The following is a 17,700-nucleotide window of genomic DNA, read 5'->3' as shown; positions in this document are numbered from 1 at the left end:
CTACTACAGCACTCTCCTATGAGTCTGCGGCGTTGGCTCGTGGGAATGTGTGCCAGCAGTGCTTCGTGGGGAAGGAGGTTGTGAACTGTTCATCCGGTTATCCGATGTTCCCAATTCCTTGGCCACTGCGCGCAGCCGTCTGTTGGCTGTCTTGCAGACGCGCTCCACGGGGATAAAGCCCCTGAAGCCCCAAGGTCTTCACACACTTCTAGCAAAGTGTTCTCCGCAAAAGGAAGCTATATGGTATGTGTATGCAAACGTTAAATACATGTATGGTCTTCCCCCCATCCAGGAGTTGTCGTTTAGACCCAGTAAGCCCAATCCTCGCAGACTTCCCCAGTCCATCTCTATCTGGGTTTTGCTGAGGGTCATCGAATGAGTATGCCAGATAGATTTCCTCCGGATAGCCCGCACTGGGTGTTCCGACAAGACAAATCCATGGATCCCCGCTCCCCGCACAGCACTCTCTCCCTCTCCCTCTCCATCCCGTCTGACTGTCGCCCCCATCTCGCGTCCCATCATCAATTCACAACATTGATCCCCATCCCTCTTGCCGTCCCTATCACCCTGCTCGCAACCTTCTCCAGCGGCACACCCCTGAACGTCGAATCCTGTGCCTTAATCTTTGCAATCTCATAAACATGCTTGACCGACACCGTCCCAACAATCACATCGCCCGGCCGTGCGCTCCCTTTCTCTATCCCGGCCGCCTGCAGCAGCAACCAGGATGTGGGCGGGTTGCGCGTCTCGAATGTGAAGGTCCTGTTGGGCTCAATGATCATTTTGACGGAGATGGGCACGCCGGGAACGTAGTGCTTTGTTCGGTCGTTGAAAGCTTTGCAAAAGTCCATGGATTTGACACCGCGCTGACCGAGGGCGGGACCTACGGGAGGTGTGGGGGCTGCTTTGCCGGCGCCGACGAGGAGACGGAGGCGGTGGGCTGTTGTTGGTGCTTTGGACATTTTTCCAAATAGAGTAAGAGAGCGAGGGGATTGTCGTTTTGCTAACGGAGGTGGGGAGACTGGAGGCGGCAGAAAATTGCTCGCAAGTCCGGCTGGTGCGTTGTTGACGATAGCTCGCTCAAGTGATGGCTCTATGGTGCTTCACAACCTTCTAGCGATCTATGCCCCTTTTTGCAGCGGAACTGCAGGCTCGTTCGAAAAGGGTGTTCCGTAGTGAGTAAGCGTAGTTCGTTCTCACAGGTTTCTCGAAACTTTGAAAAGCGGATTTGAGGTTGCGGAGGCGAATGACTGTTTCAGATTCAGTTGAGTGCGGTTGTTATGAGCAGGCCGATACTGGTGGTTGATCCCGATGTCCGCTCAGCCTGGTTGCGTGGTGCAAGTCCCAAAGGACGATGGAAAGTTGGAAACGCTTGGGTGCGAATTGGTGGTCGGTGCTCACGTGATTCCGAGCAAGTTAAAGTGACGCTGCTTTTCTGCACCATCTTTCGCTCTTTCCGCCCACGTTCGGGCTTACAGGGAATTATGGGAAAGACGAGTTGCTACTCCTCGCTCACTTTACTCGAAGCTTTCACGCCGACCGAAAGAATGAACGTCAGCGACTTACAACCGCCGGTGGTCCCGCCTCCCAGCGGGGCAACCCTCGACTCCGACCTCCACTCCGACCTCCACTCCGACGTCGACCGGCCTTTCCGAGTCCTCATTCTAGGAGACGGCAACTTCTCCTTCTCCCTCGCCTTATGCCGCCTGCTGTTTCCCAAACCGGTCGCTCACAGCGCCATATCCCACTCGCACTCGAAACCTCACTCGGATGTGCATTCCCTCCCTTACAACCGCATCCCTCTCGCCCTACTCGGCCTCCTACCTTCCTCCACCGCAGCAACAACCCCACAACCCCGCCGTCGCATCCTAATCACCTCAACCTCCTTCGACGACCGTACAGAGCTCCTCGGCAAATACCCCGAAAGCCGCGAAATCCTCGAATCACTGCAAGGCGACTGGCTCCGGAACGTATGCGGGGTCGAAGTCCGCCACGGTGTCAACGCCTGGGAGTTGAGCAAAGCCTTTGAGAACCAGCTCGCGGAAGCAGAGGGATTCGATTGCGTGATCTGGAATCACCCGCATCTAGGAACGGAGGATTTCCGGCTCCATCGGTTCCTTATGGCGCATTTCTTCGATTCCGTCGCGTCCGTGCTGCGTAGACATCCTCTTGCATCCGTATGTGTGTCGCTGGTCGATGGTCAGGAGACGCGCTGGGATGTCGTGGCACAGGCGGCTCGGTCGGAATTGCGGTTGAACCAGGTAGCGATGTTTGATGAGCGGTTATGGCCGGGATACGTGGTTAAGCGGAACAAGCACGGCGGGAGTTTTAAGAACGGCTTGACGAGGCGGAACCACCATAGCGAGATGAAGAGTCGGTTGTTCAGGTTTGGATGGGGAGAGGGGAAGGTCGTGTGGAAGGGGATGGAGGAGACTTCCGTGGATGCTCTCTTGGTCCCTGGCCTAGACGACGGTTTGGAAGCTCCCACCGAGACATCACAAACGAACGGAACGACCACCGGTCCCCATCCCAAACCCCCAAAACCCACCCTCGACATAACCCCCAGCAGCCCCGCCTCCACAACCCCCACCTCCCGCCACACCGCCAAACAACGCCGCCTCGCCCTCATCCCCGCCTCCCTAACCTGCCCACACTGCCTCAAACAACTCGACACAGCCCGCGGATACACCCAACACGTCCACATGGTGCACACCCTCCAGAAATTCGGCGCGGACTGGTCACCCGATAAAGACGCGGCGAAGAAATATAAGTGTGAGAAGGATGGGTGCGAGAGGCTGTTTGCGACGGGGGATGCGAGACGGCAGCATTGGGTGAATAGACATACGACGGTTGGGAGGGAGGAGTTGCCTGTGCAGGTGGGGAACTTGGAACCGAATCCGCGGCCTTCACAGATGTTGCCGCATCCCCCTGCTGATGATGCGGTAACGGCAGATACGATCGATACAACCCCCGCAGCAGACTACGACTACACACCCTGCCCCATCTGCGGTCAAGCGGTCGTGCGGCGTTCCTGGGGGATGCAGCTCCATCTCGAGACGCTTAAACCCGCTGTGGGATTGAACATGCAGTGTCCTTTATGTGTCGCGGATGGGAATGGGAAAGGGAGTGGGAAGGTGAGGGGCTTTATTGAGAGCAGGGCGTTGTTTCAGCATTATAAGTTTTGTAGGGAGGCGAGGAAGGTGCGGGTGGAGGGTGGGGAAGGAGAGCCGGCGGTTTAAGGTTACTGCCTTCAGGTGTCGTGATTGGAATCACGTAGCAGGGACGAACTTTGTTGTGACATAGATTATGTAAGACATATAGAAACTGGAGACGGTGTGCCAGGGGAGTGGTCTGTCACATATGGAGGTGTATTTCGATCTCTCCACAATTCGAATAAGGCCTAACTGCACATCCATACATCCGTACATCCCTCCATACCACGCCTCACATCCTTCCTCAGGAGACACAGCTATCATCTCAATGATACACCTTGACGCACCTCTCAGACGTCCCACAAGCTCGTCCAGTTTGCCTGCTTTGAACATTTGGTAGTACCTGCGGCGCCGAGGTCTTTACCCTCGCAGCCCCCACCCTTTTCCACAATCGCCATAAGATGAGCCGCCGCAAAAATCCACACTTCCACAAAGGAAGGGTTTCATACTGTTAGCTGACCGCTGACGCTCTGGCTCCCAACGCATGCAGAAACATAGAGACTCTTCAATTGTGGCTGCAGAATCGCTTGATTGCTTTCCTTTCATTCTATCGGCACGGTGGGCTGAAGACGAGGGGAAACCGGAATGCAAAACTGTCGAATGTTTTCCACCGAACTGACAGGTCTCGGTGAGATGCTGTCAGACAGTTCACGTGCGCGTAATTGCTGATAGATGATGTCACGCGAATAGGCTGCGCACACAGCAGATGCCGAAAAGCATCGCCACCAAACGGGAATGACGACGAGTTTGCCTCCCCCACGTTCACAACCATGGCCCGTTTTTTGCATCCGTCGTCGGCAAGACATGAGGCTTGTGTGAGTTGGGAAATGATGAGGGTCCCCTGGCATCTGCTACAGTAGGTGGCCAAAAGTCCGGGTACGACGCGACAAGGACACATCATCCCCAGCATAGCCACCAGCAGAAGTCGCCGGCCTGCCTGCCCATCTGAAGAAGTACGCAAATTGACGGCACCTGGTCGTTGACTTTTGGGTTGCACACGAAGGCTTGGCGAACCCGTCGCCGGACTTTTGGCCACCTACTGTATATCGCCGATGGACGATTAGCTCTTTGAAGAGATCGCTGATGGGAAGGCAGAGATCGGCTCCCCCGGGTTCATGAATTTGAAGATCGAGCGTCCATCTGCGAGTCCAGACCATATATATATAGTATGGAAATGGGACGTTCCGCCGAGCGTTTTGTGCCCGGCGATCTGCCTCTGTCGCTCTGGATGTCGAAAGCCTCACCAGAATTGCGTCACCTTCACTAATTCACTTCTTTTGGTCTGGGCTCTCTGCCTTGGGTCTGATGACAGCCGTTATCGACGGTAAACCTCGTTCGCAGGCTGTCCTGCTGGGCTGGGTGAGGCTGAATATGCTTTTTGTATGGGGCGATTGACGGTGTGTGGGTGAAAGGGAGGCGGGTGTTCTTTCGCACGGGGATCGCCACAACGTCATCTGTCCCTTTTTTGTCGCGCGGAGTCCCTTTCTTCCTCGAACTTGCGCCTTCCTTCTCTGTCCCGCCACCACGCACGAGTTCAGGAGCTGCTCAATCCGATTCTCATCATCATCAGAGCTGTAGCCAGATTCGCCAAGGATTACACCTTCCGCAGCGTCATAGTTCCTTGCAGGCGCGGTATATAAGAAACTACGGGCCAGCACGACGCGCCTCTGTCTTTCCACCAATTCCCTCATCTCGCAACACAAACACACCAACTATCCCACGACTCGACCTTTCTTCGTCGCAACTTCATATATAGCTCCCAAGCTCCATCTACTCATTATCTAAACCACTACGACTACTGTACTATACATCTACAATCATGCCCGTCGACGTTGAACGCGAACGTATCGAGAAGGCCCGTGAGGTCACTAGCGCGCTTCAGGAGGGCAGGCTCCCAACGACCAACCAGATCGTAGGCGGTCTCCACGACGCTCAGACTTCCAACGCTCTGCATCAGAACGCTGAGAACTTGAGCCCATCGGGAAAGAGGGTAAGTTGGAAATCTCCATCTTTCTGCTGCCTCCCCCACGCGTTCAGGTTGCACTCGTTTCCCTGCGCAGTTCCCTGACCTCATTTTCCCCACGCGTTCCTTGAATCGTTTTCCCACAGATTGCTGTCGACGCTGAGCGTATTTTGGAGTCGACGCAAACGGTTCTTAAGCAGGTTAACGCTCACAACGAATTGCAGAATGTGGTCTACTACGGAAATCGTAAGTTCTTTGTGATGCTTTGTCGCCCTAAGCAAGCTCCATTTTGCCACGGCGTCAAAACCGCTTCAAACACCCCATGCATTTGATCTGACCTTTCCTTCTCCGTTTCTTCAACCACAGTGTCTGCCCAGCGACGAACTCTCTTGAACCCTACAGAGGCCAACGAAGCTGCTGACCGTCTGGTTCAAGCCGGTGCCACCTCCGCCAACCTCGCAAAAATCATCATTACTTCTCCCGAATTCCGCACCCTCCTCACCGACATTTCCTCAATCGCACAAGACATCGTCCGCTCTAACGTCTTGGAAGCAAGCGATGACCTTGCCAGCGACCCGAATGCACCCGAGTCTGTCCGTAACGCCGCTGCCCAGGCCAGGGACAAGGTTGGAGCCCACAGCAGCCTTCAAGGTGCCGCCCAGGACGTCCGCCAACAAGCCGAACAGAAGGTTCAGGAGCAAAAGCAAACCGTTCAGGGGACCCAGGCGCAGGTCCAAGGTCAGGCCCAGCAGGCTGGGCAGGAGGCTCAGGAGGCTGGAAGGCAGACGTACCAGACGGCGGGAGACTCCCTCGCATCCGGCGCCACGTTGCGTGACACCGCCAAGAACATTGTCGATGTCGTGGCAGACCAGGCCGAGTCTCGCTTACCCGAAGACAAAGTGAACCAGGCTTCCAACGCTATCCGCAGTGAGGGAGCTCAGTTGTACACCGGCGAGAAGACCACTGGGGATTACAAGCAGCAAGCCCAGGCGCAAGCTCACGGCGTCATCTCGCAGGCAAAGGACTACGCCAACCAGGCCAGCTCTCAACTCCGTGACCCTTCCTCGCAAGTCCGCCAGACGGGCGAGCGTGTCGCGCGCAAGCTTATCAACTTGCCCGATGACAAGCGTGATGATATCGTTCGCCGCCTCAAGTCGGTCGCAAAGACGCTTCAATCAAAGCCCGAGTTCCAGCAGGGCATCGACGACCTTATTGACTTGCTTGCCCCCCTTGCGTACCAGGCTAAGGACCTGACAAAGACGGCTGTGGAGAAGACAGCCCAAGCACCCACCAACCCCGACGAGATCCAGGCCTCCAAGGACTCTCGCATCGCCATCTCCAACGCGAAACAGCTGATCGAGAACATTGCCAACGGAAAGTCCCTCGACCCTCTCATCGAGGTCATCCGCGACTTTGCCTCCGAGGCTCGCGACGACAAAGAGTTGACCACCTTCTGGCACGACCTTTCTACCTACTTGAAGAAGACCCTCCGCCAGCCTGGCTACACCGAGAAGTCTTCCTTCGAGAAGGACGCCTCGGAGTTGGTCGAGCGCGGACGTCGTGCGTTGGAAAAGTACGGTGACCACACGCAAAACATCTCGTACGAGGCCGGAGCCTTTGCCGCTGCTTTGGCCGCCAACAAGGCTACTGCCCGCTTGCAGTCCGACACCTCGCAGTTGATCAACGACTTGTTCCTTGACGAGCGCGGCAAACCCGCCTTTAAGCCCGAGCTCCTTGCCGATTTGGCCAAGGTCGTGCCGCTCATCGCCGACAAGCTCGCGTACTTGCCAATCCCGCGTGTCGAGGCCGACGACGGCACTTACCACATGATCTTCGACAACATCATCCTGCACTCCACCATCCTTCCCAAATACATCCGCATCGTGACCGACACGACCGTCGACGCGTCAAAGGAAAAGGCCATCGACCAGATCAACAACGCCGTAACGATCGAGATCTCCAAGATTGAAGCCAGCGCCCGCGACATTGCCTGGTTGTTCAACAAACACAAGGGATTCTTCAAAGCCGGCGACGTCGGTCTCGCGGACTTTGACATCAAGGGCGACGGCCTCAGCGTGAAGATCAAGCTCACCCCCGGTAACGAGGCTGGGCGCGCTGCGGAAGCCGGCGCCGACGGCCGCTGGTTGAACGCCTCGGAAGTCAGCTGCAACGTCAAGTCGCTCGACCTGCGCCTGCACGACTCGCACCACGATATCTTGTACAAGGTCGCTAAGCCTATCCTCAACAAGACCGCCAAGAAGCAAATCGAGAACGCGATCGAGAAGAACTTGAAGGATTTCATCTTTACTCTGGATGAGAAGCTTGCTCAGGTTGCGCAGACTGCAGGAGCTAACTCGGCGCCGGAACCTGTGAAGGGCATCCCGGAATGGGGAAGCAAAGCTTTCGAGGCCAAGGTCTAAACACATGAATTTTTCTCCCCTTGTCTGCGTTGACATGCACCAGAGACATCCTCTCCATGGACCCCTCCCTCTTGGCTGTTGGTCTTACTCTGTAAATAATTGTTCGCTTTCGAACCTCCTGTGTGGGCATCCCCGTCTTGTTGTCAGAAAAACTAGTTGTTAAGCAACCCCAATTTCCTGCTGTTGATAACAATATATCAACATTTTGTCGAACAGGATAACTCAAAATCATTTGGCCCATTTGTTCAATGTGCTTTTGCTTCGACCGGGAAGTTACCGGTATCAGGTATCATGGAACGTGACGCTAATGCGCCTATTTCTAATGCTAATGACGGGAGTCTACGCTTGTAGTTGACAATGTTACGCAAGTGAGGTTGACGATCGCAAAAGGAAGTGGTGGAGGAGTGTTCGTCCCCTTCCGCTGCTTGCTATGCGAAACTCGATCCTTGGGGATGCAGCAAGGGAAATCTATTCTCGGATACAGCTGGGGGTATGGTTGTCGTCGCTAATTCCTCAGTCATCTCTACTACTCCTAATTCCGGCCAAAACCGAATTCTCCTCCTCATCCTCCTCATCATCCCCCACATCCAGATCCTCCATCCCCTCAAACAACTCCGCATCAACCGTCACATCGCCGTCCTCAATATACGCCATATCAGAGCTCGCCAGGGTCCTATCCTTCTCAAACAACTGCCGCCCCGTCAACTTGCCCGATTTGCCCTTTATGGAGTCCAACAACCCCGCGACGGCCGCCGCAGCTTTCTGCGCAGGCGAGAGCGCCTCCTCCCCCTTCGTCTTGAGCAGGTGGGAGATCTCTGCCAAAAACTCCGCTTTCCATTGATCGAACGAGGCGGGTGTCACCCGCGTGCCTGCATGCCGGATCCGCTCCGCCTCCTCCTCCGCCGCGGCCCGGGCGGCAGCCTCGGCCTCCTGCGCCGCGATCCGCTCACTCACCACCCGCTCCGCAATCTCCTTCGCGCCGGCCGCCAACGTGAACCCCATCGCCATCCCCACACTCTCCTCCGCCATCGTCGTCAGCTCCGAGACGATCTGCCCACACTCCCCCGCGTCGAACCCGGCGACCTCCGTCAGCTCCAGCAACGGGATCGTGTCGGGGTAGGTGTCGGTGTAGGTGATGTCGAGGAAGAATTCGACGGCTTCGCGGGGTGTTGTGGCGTCATGGTCGTCCGAGGGCGGGATGAGGCTTTCGACGTCGGGTTGGATGTGGATGTGGAAATGGGCGGGTGGGCCGGCGTCTAGGAGGGAGAACTCGTCGGGGAAGATGGAGAGGAGGGCTTCGAGTTCGTTGGATTGTTCTTCCGCGTGGAAAGACATTTTGTGTGATTTTGGTAATGTGGGGTGGTGGTGGCTGGAGGACGTTGCGCCGGGGGGAAGGGATGCGCCCCAGAGAACGGGCGAAGGCTCTTTTTCGGAAAAGGTCGTTAACGACGCTTCGTGGGAGTGATCTACAAGGAGGAGCAGGGTCAACAGACACCTTTGGTCAAGCGGGCGGAAATCTTGGAAGGTAGTTCGTTGGGGAACCACAACCCCAACATGTATGTTTATTTCCGCTTACCGTTTCGCTCGAGATATCGGGATAGTCAGACCTCTGTGAGAGAGGCCAAACAAGTGCCGTGAGAGGGAGGATGCGAGAGACGGAATATGTGCTGCACTTCTCGCAAGTCCATGTAGCTGAAAAGTTCATATCGCGCTCGCTCTGTCCCACCCACCGACGGCTTTCGACAACTCGGTTTCTTTCTGCATGAGACCTATATTACTGATCGGATTTCCGCCTTTGTCGTACACATATAAAGGCATTCGGTTGGTTATAATTCGTCAAAAAATCTACTTCCATATTCACCAGTCTATACAAGCAGAAAAAGCAAAGGAAAATCTATGTAACATGTGCGGAAAAGGAAGCGCCAAGCCCCTGGTCTATACAGGTCTATGTGTCGGGAATATCTCAATCTAGAGTTCGAAAGAGCACTAGGCTCTATCGCTGAAACGAGAAGGCGCCGTTGGGTTATCGAGCATTGAGCCAAGTATTTTAGCAGCGGTGGAAGGCGAGTTTGACCATCTGCCAAGCCGTGCATTCTATAGCGAGAAAAAATTGTGAGCCGATATCCTTTCAAACATCTGGTGATGGAATGTCGACACTCACTGTTTCCGCAATGAAGCGCGCAGGTGTTGTAATTGCCAACCTGGTCCCGAGGTGGGTGCTATCAGAGAGGAAAAGAAAATAAAGTCAGCGTCTGTAGATTGTAAATACCAGATATATGAATAGAGTTGCAGATGAACTTACAGCAACGCACTGGCAGAAGCACCTCTTGCAGCAGCTCCAGCATCCCGAGCGGACTTCGAGGGTGTTGGTCGGCGTGGCGTTCACGACGTCGATGACGACGAACATGGCGAGGAAGATGGCGAGGAAGACGAAGAGTGGACGGGCCATTTTGGGCTTGTTGGTGATGGAGCAGGAATGGGTTGTTGATTTGAGATGGCTGTTGGGATGGCTGTTTGACTGTTGGTTGGTTTTGATTTGGTGAAAAAATGAGGGATGTCGGCGGATCTGCCCTGGCTTTTATAGGAAGTCCGTCCTCTTAAACTGCCATGTCCAGCCATCTGGAGGGTCTTTAGTGGCCTACATAGGAGAAGCTCTACGACTTGTGCTACGAGCCTGTCGCCGGTCTGGTCACTATTCCCGCCACCGGCTATCTTTCCTTACCGATCACGACCGGGTAGCTATCCAGGCCCTGGCGATGCAGATTTGTCAGACGACAATAGGGGCACCGCAAGAGAGAGCTTAGAAACCCCTCGCTTAGCGCTTGTTCGGTACTTCCTGTCACGAGGGTTTGCAGCAGTGCCCGCGCAAGTCACCAGCAGCCTCGCAGCACTATCAAGAGGATTTCGAATAGCAAACCAGTCCATACGCGCACGCGAGCGGGCTGTCGACTGAACATGGCACTCGGGCCGGGATTTCCTGGGTCGCGTTTCCTACCATGGGGCCAGACAGGGTATTCCGGGTTCCGGTCTACAAACCGGGCGCCGTCCACAGCCATGGGCAGCTGCGGTTTACGGTCTTTGAGAATCATATCAGTTCACAAGCAAGCAGTTTGCCATGGACATCAGTTTTCCCGGCAGCGGTGCGTCTGCGAGTTTCGACTCTGGGGAAGGATCGGGGCGACATGCAGGTCCTCTTATCGTTTTTGTGACCTTTTCAGGTTCCCGAGTGAGGAATCGGAAAATCAGCGCAAGGGACCTCAAACGCGTTTGTCGACAAGGTGTCGGAGCGCGCTGTCGTATTCCTGTCATCTATTCCATTTATATACTTGCGTGACATGGTGTCGAAGTTGAGCAGAAATGGGAGCCTCGAGGCCCCAAAACCCAAAGCTATGCAGAAGTGATGTGGCAAGAGGTTGAAGTATCAGCGAGCAAAGCGAGCGCTCCCAGCTATCTAGCCCATGCTAAAGGACCAAAACTCAGCAGCACATTCAGCCATAGCCTGAAATTGAATTTGCAATATGCCTCCTTTAGGTACATGGTTTACATTATTATCGCGACCGAACCAGCTATCGACGTACTACTAAGCAAAAAGAAAAAAAGAATACAGCGGGGAGACTTTTCAAAACCAAAACCGAACAAAAACCTAGGGCTACGAACTATCAAAATAATACATTTCTTGGCGGCGATGTGTTGGACTCGGGCAGGAAGTTCCTTATGCTGGGCTCGCTCAGCCGCCCATCGCTGTCGATCGGAGCCGTGCTGTAGCACGGTACTAGAGATCAAGATACACATACGCCGACGCATAGGATACGGAACTATCCTTGTCGCTAGTGACTTTGCTAGACTGAGCGTAGTGCGTGAACTTGATTTCTGCTGTTTTTGTTGCGTTTGCCTGCAGGTGGGAGGTTTCGAAGATGAACGGGTCTCCTTCCCATCGCAGAACGCGCCTAAGACCTGCCTCACCTCCTTAAGCGCCACAATAGAATTCAACAGCACCGCAATAGGGTGCCGTCCACAAATCGTATTCTTCGTCCGTTTCAAATACTCGGTAAACGCCGTCGGGTCAACGCGTTCGATAATCCCCATCCCCTCACGATCCAAACTCTCAATTCCCTCATATATGGGCATCCCGCTCGCTTTGTCTTCCGCGGGGCCTTTGTTGGTGTATGAGAATCGACGGCCCCAGTGGCAGAAATCGGAGGAGATGATAAAGAGGCTGGTGGGGTCGGAGAGGTACGGGGCAAGGAGCTTGCCGTAGAGGGCTTCTTTGGTGGCGTTGATGGAGCCGACTAGGATTGGGATGACGGTGTATGGTTCTGTCTTTCTGCGTTACATCTGCTAAGTTAGCGTTGGGACGACCAGAGCTGCGCAAGGTTTCGTGGGTAGTATGATGGCAACTCACGACTCCATGATCTTGAACAGATACGGAATATGCATCTCGATGCTATGCTCATCCTCATCCTGCTGAAGGGTCATCTCCGAGAACTTGCCCGTCGCTCGAAGCTCCTCGATCACTAGACGGAAGCGACATGAGTCCTTTCACGTCTCCATCCGTGAAGTGTCCATCAATAACCAACCCTCCAGATCCAATTGTAAATCTCCCAGCGGTGTCTCATAGACCGTGCACTGAGACAGCGCACATCCGTCCAGGTATACATGATGGCTCGGCCTTTACCCAAGGAAGCAGATAATCAGCTCCCGACATTGTAAGTCTCGCAGTGCGCTATTCCTCACCCCAGAATGAACACGCGTTTTCTGCGAAAGGGGGAGCAGCCTTAGCTTCATGTCCGTCGTCAATGCATGCGATGTTCTCATCACACTCAGGTACGTACATAGGCTCTGCATCTACACATTTGTACGCGTACGCCGCGGTCGGTCCGCTGTATGAGTATCCCGCATGCCTAATAACTCGGAGTGAGACCTTCCATCACCATATCCCCTTATGACAGCTCAAGCAGCATTCAAGCTCACGGTCCGATAATGGCGCGGCATTTGGAGATGGGTAGGTCATGAGAGCTCAGGGACCCCGTTGTTGAGGTCGTCGGGACTTTGGAGAGCCAGTAGTCGAGCTCGGTGGACAGTTTGCCTCCTGCAAGTGGGTGGGAAGGTCAGCAGTCACCCTGGGACGACATGGTGGACTACGATCTCAACGGGATAACACAACAGCCTCCGCGGACACTCGTGAACTTTTTGGCCGCACATCCATCACGACTCTCCGATAGCCCGCCTGACAGCAACCCATCGTAGAGATGGAAGATGGTTGACACCCACCTGAGCCCGTATACCACGATCCTGCGTGGGAGGCCTCTCTTCGTACTGTATCGGACGGCATCTTGGAGTTGTTCGAGGTTACCTATGTGCTGTACATAACACTACGGTGGAACTATGGTTGTCTGAAATCAAAGACGGGCTGACATTCCTGGTGATAGCAGCAAGGCGGAAGCTGCGGGAAGTTGCGCGCTTCCTCTGCTTCCTCTTTGAGACCTCAGACCCATTATTGCTGGAATGAGCCAGACGTTGGTTGTTGGACGTTGCTGGACATTGGCTGGACATGTGGTCACAGACAGACACACTCCGAAAGGAACGTGCTGAAGAGTTGAGTTTCAGCCGATAAGAACTGAGCAGGCACCCCTCATGGCCCCGGCGACGTATTAGTAGTATCAACTCTTCATTGCTGCGTATGCGAGGAAAGGGACATGAAAGTGCCATTGTCAGTGAGAGTGAACTCATCATTCGTACATAGCGTTGCATTGTCTCACGGGGATAACATATGGAACTGGAGAGGACTTGGTCGATGTCACCGTGCCGTCGACCATGGTCTGCCATGGTCAAGTCGCTCGCTGGGAAAATGTCCAAGTCTGAAACCAGGTCTGAAACGTCAGGTTCCGGACATGCCAGCGTGTGCTCTGTTTGTCACAGGAATCGTTGTCCGTCTTTTGCCAAAGAAACATTGGACCCAGCAGGTGTCCACCGGAGGATACCGCTCTCCTGGCCAGCACATACTGTAGGGAAGCGTACGGGTATTCCCAGCGCCCAAAAGTTTTCGGAGCAGGCCTCAGGCCTTCATTAGCGCAGGAAGACATAAACACACGGGGAGCGGTGATGATCTTGCGGAACTGAAGCGGGAACTTCATACCACGACACGAGGGAGATCGGAATGAACGGCCAGGCTTTGTTGCTGGAGACGCTGCGTCAAGTTGAGCTCGGTTAGAATTCGGTGTCCGTTGGTTTCTTTTTCATTGCAACCGCCCCTAACCACAGCTTCTTCATGCATGTTCCGTCCGGCTTCCTACAAATCGACGAAAACCGAACCTCGCAGAGCAGTACTACAGTAACTTCTCTGTAGTGGGTATCAACGATGTGGAGACGCTGGTGCAGCTGACCATGCAGGACTATGGCATTGTCGGGGTGCATAGTATGGAAGACCGCAAACGTAAGCCAGAGATCACTCTTCCCATGCGTAAACCTTCCCTAACATAACTATGTTCTCCTTAGGATTGTAAGTTTATGCTTAGATCGTATGGCTTCCCCGTGGAGGAACGCTAAATCATTGATGTTTAACCCGCAGGTTTCAGCTGATACAAATGCTTAAAAGTAAGACCGTAGCTTGCATGACGAACCCCGGGCTAGTTCTCACGAACGGTATTGCTTTTCAGCGGAGTTCCCTAGCTTGAATACCGACGCATCATCAACAGCGGCTTTGCTTCAAAAAGCATCCAGTTTGCACAACGTCACCCCGGAACAGCAGACATATCAACAGCCAGTATCATCGCAACGCGAGGACAGTAATCTCCGCCGCGTAGCGAGTTCAGGACGCATACGCCCGCCGTCTGGCAGTTTCGGCGGCAACCGCTACAACGACTCTTTCGGTGGAAACGGAAGCGATGATGCGGACGAGGATGGTCGAACGCCTGTGAAGTTTAGGAAATCGCAGGCAGTGCTAAACGCGTATGGAATACCGCTGGCGGCGGCGGGGTCGCAGAATCTTGCGAAGTCAAATTCGAGTCTGAGCGATAGGATCCGTGTGTGCGTCAGGAAGAGGCCGTTGAACTCGAAGGAGCGGAAGCGGAATGAGAGTGATATTGCGACGGTGACCGGACGGAGGACTGTGAATATCAACGAGCCAAAGTATGTACTGGCATTGCATCACCGCGACAGAACATCCTGTTCAGATGGCTGATTGGCACTGCTTTTGTAGGGTCAAAGTGGATTTGACGAGATACGTCGAGCAGCATGAATTCGTCTTTGACGAAGCCTTCGACTCACACTGCACGAACGATGATGTACGTTCGTTCGCTTCTGATATGATGAGATACGGTCGACATCGCCAAAGCTGAGCCATCCTGCAGGTGTATCGACGAACCGCGTTTCCACTCGTGGAATACATTTTCACAGGAGGAAAAGCTACCTGCTTCGCGTAGTAAGTTCCAGTGGGGGTCGTTCAGTCACAACCCGTTCTAAATTCTGATATCTTGCATCTGTAGCGGACAAACAGGTATACAGGAAGCATTGTGGAGCCACGTGTCGCTGCGATATCCATCTTAACGTGAAACTATGTAGGTAGCGGCAAAACCCACACTATGCTGGACGAAAAAGACGGCCTCTACGTCAAAGCCGGCCGGGACATTTTCGCGACCCTGCAGCAGCCGCAACACGCGCACCTGACGGCCTGGGGCAGCTTCTACGAGATCTACCAAGGGCAACTGTACGACTTGCTCAACTCACGCAAGAAGCTGTTTGCGCGTGAGGATGGCAAGCAACAAGTCTGCATTGCGGGGTTGCAGGAACATGAAGTTAAAGATGTGGAGGGGTTGATGAGCATCTTTGAGTTTGGGAATAGTGCGAGGAGTACTGGTGGGTGTTTTATGGACGCTGGGGAGGTTTTCGCTTCGTACGTGTTGCATCGGATTGACTTGGATCGGGATTCAAGGTGCTACCGGCGCAAACGCGGACTCGTCACGGTCTCACGCCATCTTTCAGATCGTCCTCAAGCATAAGAAGTCGAAGAAGCTAGCAGGTATGGAAGATGCGACAGGTTCTTCTTCAAATTGCGGGAAATGCTGAACAAGCCGTCCGTATAGGCAAGCTGAGCTTCATCGACCTGGCGGGCAGCGAACGAGGTGCTGATCGTGGGGACGCGGATAAGCAGACCAGGTCAGACACAAGACTAGCAGAAGCGATGGTTCCCGTGGTCGTGGTATGGAACTGACGGGCTCGCACTTGACAGAATGGAAGGATCAGAAATCAACAAGAGTTTGCTGGCGTTGAAAGAATGTATCCGAGCGCTGGATCAGGAGTCGAGACATACGCCGTTCCGGCAGAGTAAACTGACTCAGGTAAGCGTGAACCCCCGTACTTCATGATTTTTGAGATATGGGCTCTGGTTCTGACATTTCTTTCTTTCCAGGTGTTGAAAGACTCGTTCATTGGGTATGTGTGCATTTTGAAACTTCATATAACAATTACCACGTCGGAGTGTCTGATTCTCGTCCGTGGATACGTAGAAACTCGCGGACATGTATGATTGCCACTATTTCGCCAAATATGTCAAACAGCGAGCACAGTCTCAACACATTGCGCTACGCTGACCGGTACGTCCCATCCTTGATGAGGCTCACAAATGCATGGTAAACTTACTTTCCTCCCCAATACACAGTGTGAAAGAACTGAAAGGCGATAGTCAAATTGAAGACGACGACAATGACGAAGCCTACCAAGAGCAGCAGCGACGTCATCGCCATCAACCCCAGTTCGACAACCAAAACAACGATCTTTCAGACGACGATCGGAACGTGAGCGATCTTGACGAGGAGGACAACTTCCTGTTTAGCGATGCGCCGTTGAAGGATGATGATGACCACCCGCTGCCACCGGATTTTACAGACGACGAGGATGCGGATTTCTTGACGAGACCCATTATGGAGAAGCCGACGCGGGATGTGCAGGAACAGGCGCAGCGGGTGATTCCGCAAGCGCCACAACCAGTACAGAAACCGGTCGCGGCCGTTGAGGAACCGGCGGCAACAGGGTACAACACGCGTAGCAAGGTCCCTAAATCGATACCCAAACCAACCCCACGCGGGGGTTTCTCCAAAGACAAATTGACCTCCTCGTCGGCGGTATCGTCTGAGGACAACGTCAGCACCAGCGCCTCATCCCTCGCAAAACCGCCACCACCCTCCACATCCATCCCGACCGCCGCCAGCACATCATCCACAACCACCCGACCACCCGCACCCAGCACTGACGCGGAATCCGTCGACGACTTCATCCGCTTGCACCGGCAGCACATCCGCGAGATCACCGAGATCAACCGGCTCGAGAGCAAGTTGCTGGTTAACCTCACGATGCGCATGGGCAACAACACGTCCGCGTCAGACATGTCGCAGCAGCAGTCGGAGTTTGAGAGTTATGTGAGGGAGCTGGATGGGTTGATGGAGAGGAAGAGAGGGACGGTGGAGGAGGTGCGGACTAAGGTTAAGCTGATGTTGGCGAGGGGTTGAGTGAGGAACTGTGCAATGGTGGTGGGTGGATAGGATATGTTTATTTGGAAAGCGGGGTACCAGATGTGGTTGGAACTTGGGACTGGGGATGGGTTTGGAGTATTAGAGAACATCCACGGCGCTTTGACTGAGTGTGAGTTATGTATACGAAAATGAAACACTGCCAGATGGCTAGGGACTGACGTTGCTTGCTTGTGTCGAACCTGCCCCAGACTGTCTCCATGACCGTTAGAAGTGTCATTTTCCACCAGCGGACTCAACCCTTTGACCGAATCTCTTCCAGTTCCCATGAAAAATGTGACCAGATGAATGCAGGAAAGCGCTCTGTTATATCAAAGATCCATATAAACCAAGGACAGGAAGGATCAATCTTTTACAGGAACCGCCATCACATCGAGGAAACATTCCGAGGGGATCGAAAGCTTTCATGATTTCCATTAAGATGTTGAAAAGCACCACAAGAGGTACATTTGATTGAACGCACTCAATGAGCAATAACCATCTGCCGGAATTAGGGGAGCTCAGCAAATAAGAATAAAATGAAGAGCTGGTCTCCAGTACGCCGTTCGGGTGGGGTAGGAACGGGTTGCGAGACGTCTACG

General features: G+C 54.0%; 8 protein-coding genes across 8 annotated transcripts; 4 read left to right on the top strand and 4 right to left on the bottom strand.

Moving 5' to 3' along the window:
- Positions 1-218: 218 nt before the first annotated feature.
- On the bottom strand, positions 219-1,343 carry EV422DRAFT_515824 (mitochondrial ribosomal protein L11). Its single transcript, XM_053069347.1, has one exon. It carries the CDS (start codon positions 960-962, stop codon positions 522-524), a length of 441 nt encoding a protein of 146 aa, XP_052929695.1. The 5' UTR covers positions 963-1,343; the 3' UTR covers positions 219-521.
- A 128-nt stretch (positions 1,344-1,471) lies between these two features.
- EV422DRAFT_515823 (uncharacterized protein) lies at positions 1,472-3,435 on the top strand. The gene has a single exon (XM_053069346.1). It carries the CDS (start codon positions 1,485-1,487, stop codon positions 3,237-3,239), a length of 1,755 nt encoding a protein of 584 aa, XP_052929694.1. The 5' UTR covers positions 1,472-1,484; the 3' UTR covers positions 3,240-3,435.
- Positions 3,436-3,688: 253 nt separating this feature from the next.
- EV422DRAFT_158540 (uncharacterized protein) lies at positions 3,689-4,301 on the bottom strand. The gene has a single exon (XM_053064950.1). The coding sequence runs from the start codon at positions 4,120-4,122 to the stop codon at positions 3,760-3,762; it is 363 nt and encodes a 120-aa protein (XP_052929693.1). The 5' UTR covers positions 4,123-4,301; the 3' UTR covers positions 3,689-3,759.
- Positions 4,302-4,825: 524 nt separating this feature from the next.
- On the top strand, positions 4,826-7,834 carry EV422DRAFT_515820 (uncharacterized protein). Its single transcript, XM_053069345.1, has 3 exons — positions 4,826-5,202; positions 5,322-5,421; positions 5,542-7,834. Exons 1-3 carry the CDS (start codon positions 5,032-5,034, stop codon positions 7,593-7,595), a joined length of 2,325 nt encoding a protein of 774 aa, XP_052929692.1. The 5' UTR covers positions 4,826-5,031; the 3' UTR covers positions 7,596-7,834.
- A 258-nt stretch (positions 7,835-8,092) lies between these two features.
- On the bottom strand, positions 8,093-9,396 carry EV422DRAFT_515819 (ubiquitin-conjugating enzyme/RWD-like protein). Its single transcript, XM_053069344.1, has one exon. The coding sequence runs from the start codon at positions 8,928-8,930 to the stop codon at positions 8,109-8,111; it is 822 nt and encodes a 273-aa protein (XP_052929691.1). The 5' UTR covers positions 8,931-9,396; the 3' UTR covers positions 8,093-8,108.
- A 255-nt stretch (positions 9,397-9,651) lies between these two features.
- EV422DRAFT_515817 (uncharacterized protein) lies at positions 9,652-10,103 on the top strand. Its single transcript, XM_053069343.1, has 3 exons — positions 9,652-9,689; positions 9,757-9,814; positions 9,898-10,103. Exons 2-3 carry the CDS (start codon positions 9,767-9,769, stop codon positions 10,081-10,083), a joined length of 234 nt encoding a protein of 77 aa, XP_052929690.1. The 5' UTR covers positions 9,652-9,689; positions 9,757-9,766; the 3' UTR covers positions 10,084-10,103.
- Positions 10,104-11,071: 968 nt separating this feature from the next.
- Positions 11,072-13,109, bottom strand: EV422DRAFT_158394 (MEMO1 protein). Its single transcript, XM_053064949.1, has 8 exons — positions 12,867-13,109; positions 12,567-12,684; positions 12,428-12,496; positions 12,330-12,350; positions 12,173-12,264; positions 11,998-12,109; positions 11,559-11,919; positions 11,072-11,487 (listed from the first exon to the last, which is right to left on the bottom strand). The coding sequence occupies exons 1-8, from the start codon at positions 12,925-12,927 to the stop codon at positions 11,368-11,370; spliced, it is 954 nt and encodes a 317-aa protein (XP_052929689.1). The 5' UTR covers positions 12,928-13,109; the 3' UTR covers positions 11,072-11,367.
- A 357-nt stretch (positions 13,110-13,466) lies between these two features.
- EV422DRAFT_583623 (P-loop containing nucleoside triphosphate hydrolase protein) lies at positions 13,467-17,098 on the top strand (the record flags this gene model as incomplete). The annotated part of the gene is made up of 15 exons (XM_053073418.1): positions 13,467-13,801; positions 13,915-14,032; positions 14,164-14,189; positions 14,252-14,723; positions 14,794-14,878; positions 14,945-15,015; positions 15,080-15,090; positions 15,156-15,449; positions 15,526-15,612; positions 15,677-15,749; positions 15,823-15,931; positions 16,003-16,025; positions 16,100-16,186; positions 16,252-16,274; positions 16,623-17,098. Exons 1-15 carry the CDS (start codon positions 13,753-13,755, stop codon positions 17,096-17,098), a joined length of 2,004 nt encoding a protein of 667 aa, XP_052929688.1. The 5' UTR covers positions 13,467-13,752.
- Positions 17,099-17,700: the final 602 nt, after the last annotated feature.

Source organism: Fimicolochytrium jonesii (assembly GCF_025526975.1).
Source record: "Fimicolochytrium jonesii strain JEL569 chromosome Unknown EV422scaffold_2, whole genome shotgun sequence".
NCBI lineage: Eukaryota > Fungi > Chytridiomycota > Chytridiomycetes > Spizellomycetales > Powellomycetaceae > Fimicolochytrium > Fimicolochytrium jonesii.
Note: the sequence above shows the minus strand (reverse complement) of the source record. Positions and strands in the feature narration are given on the sequence as shown.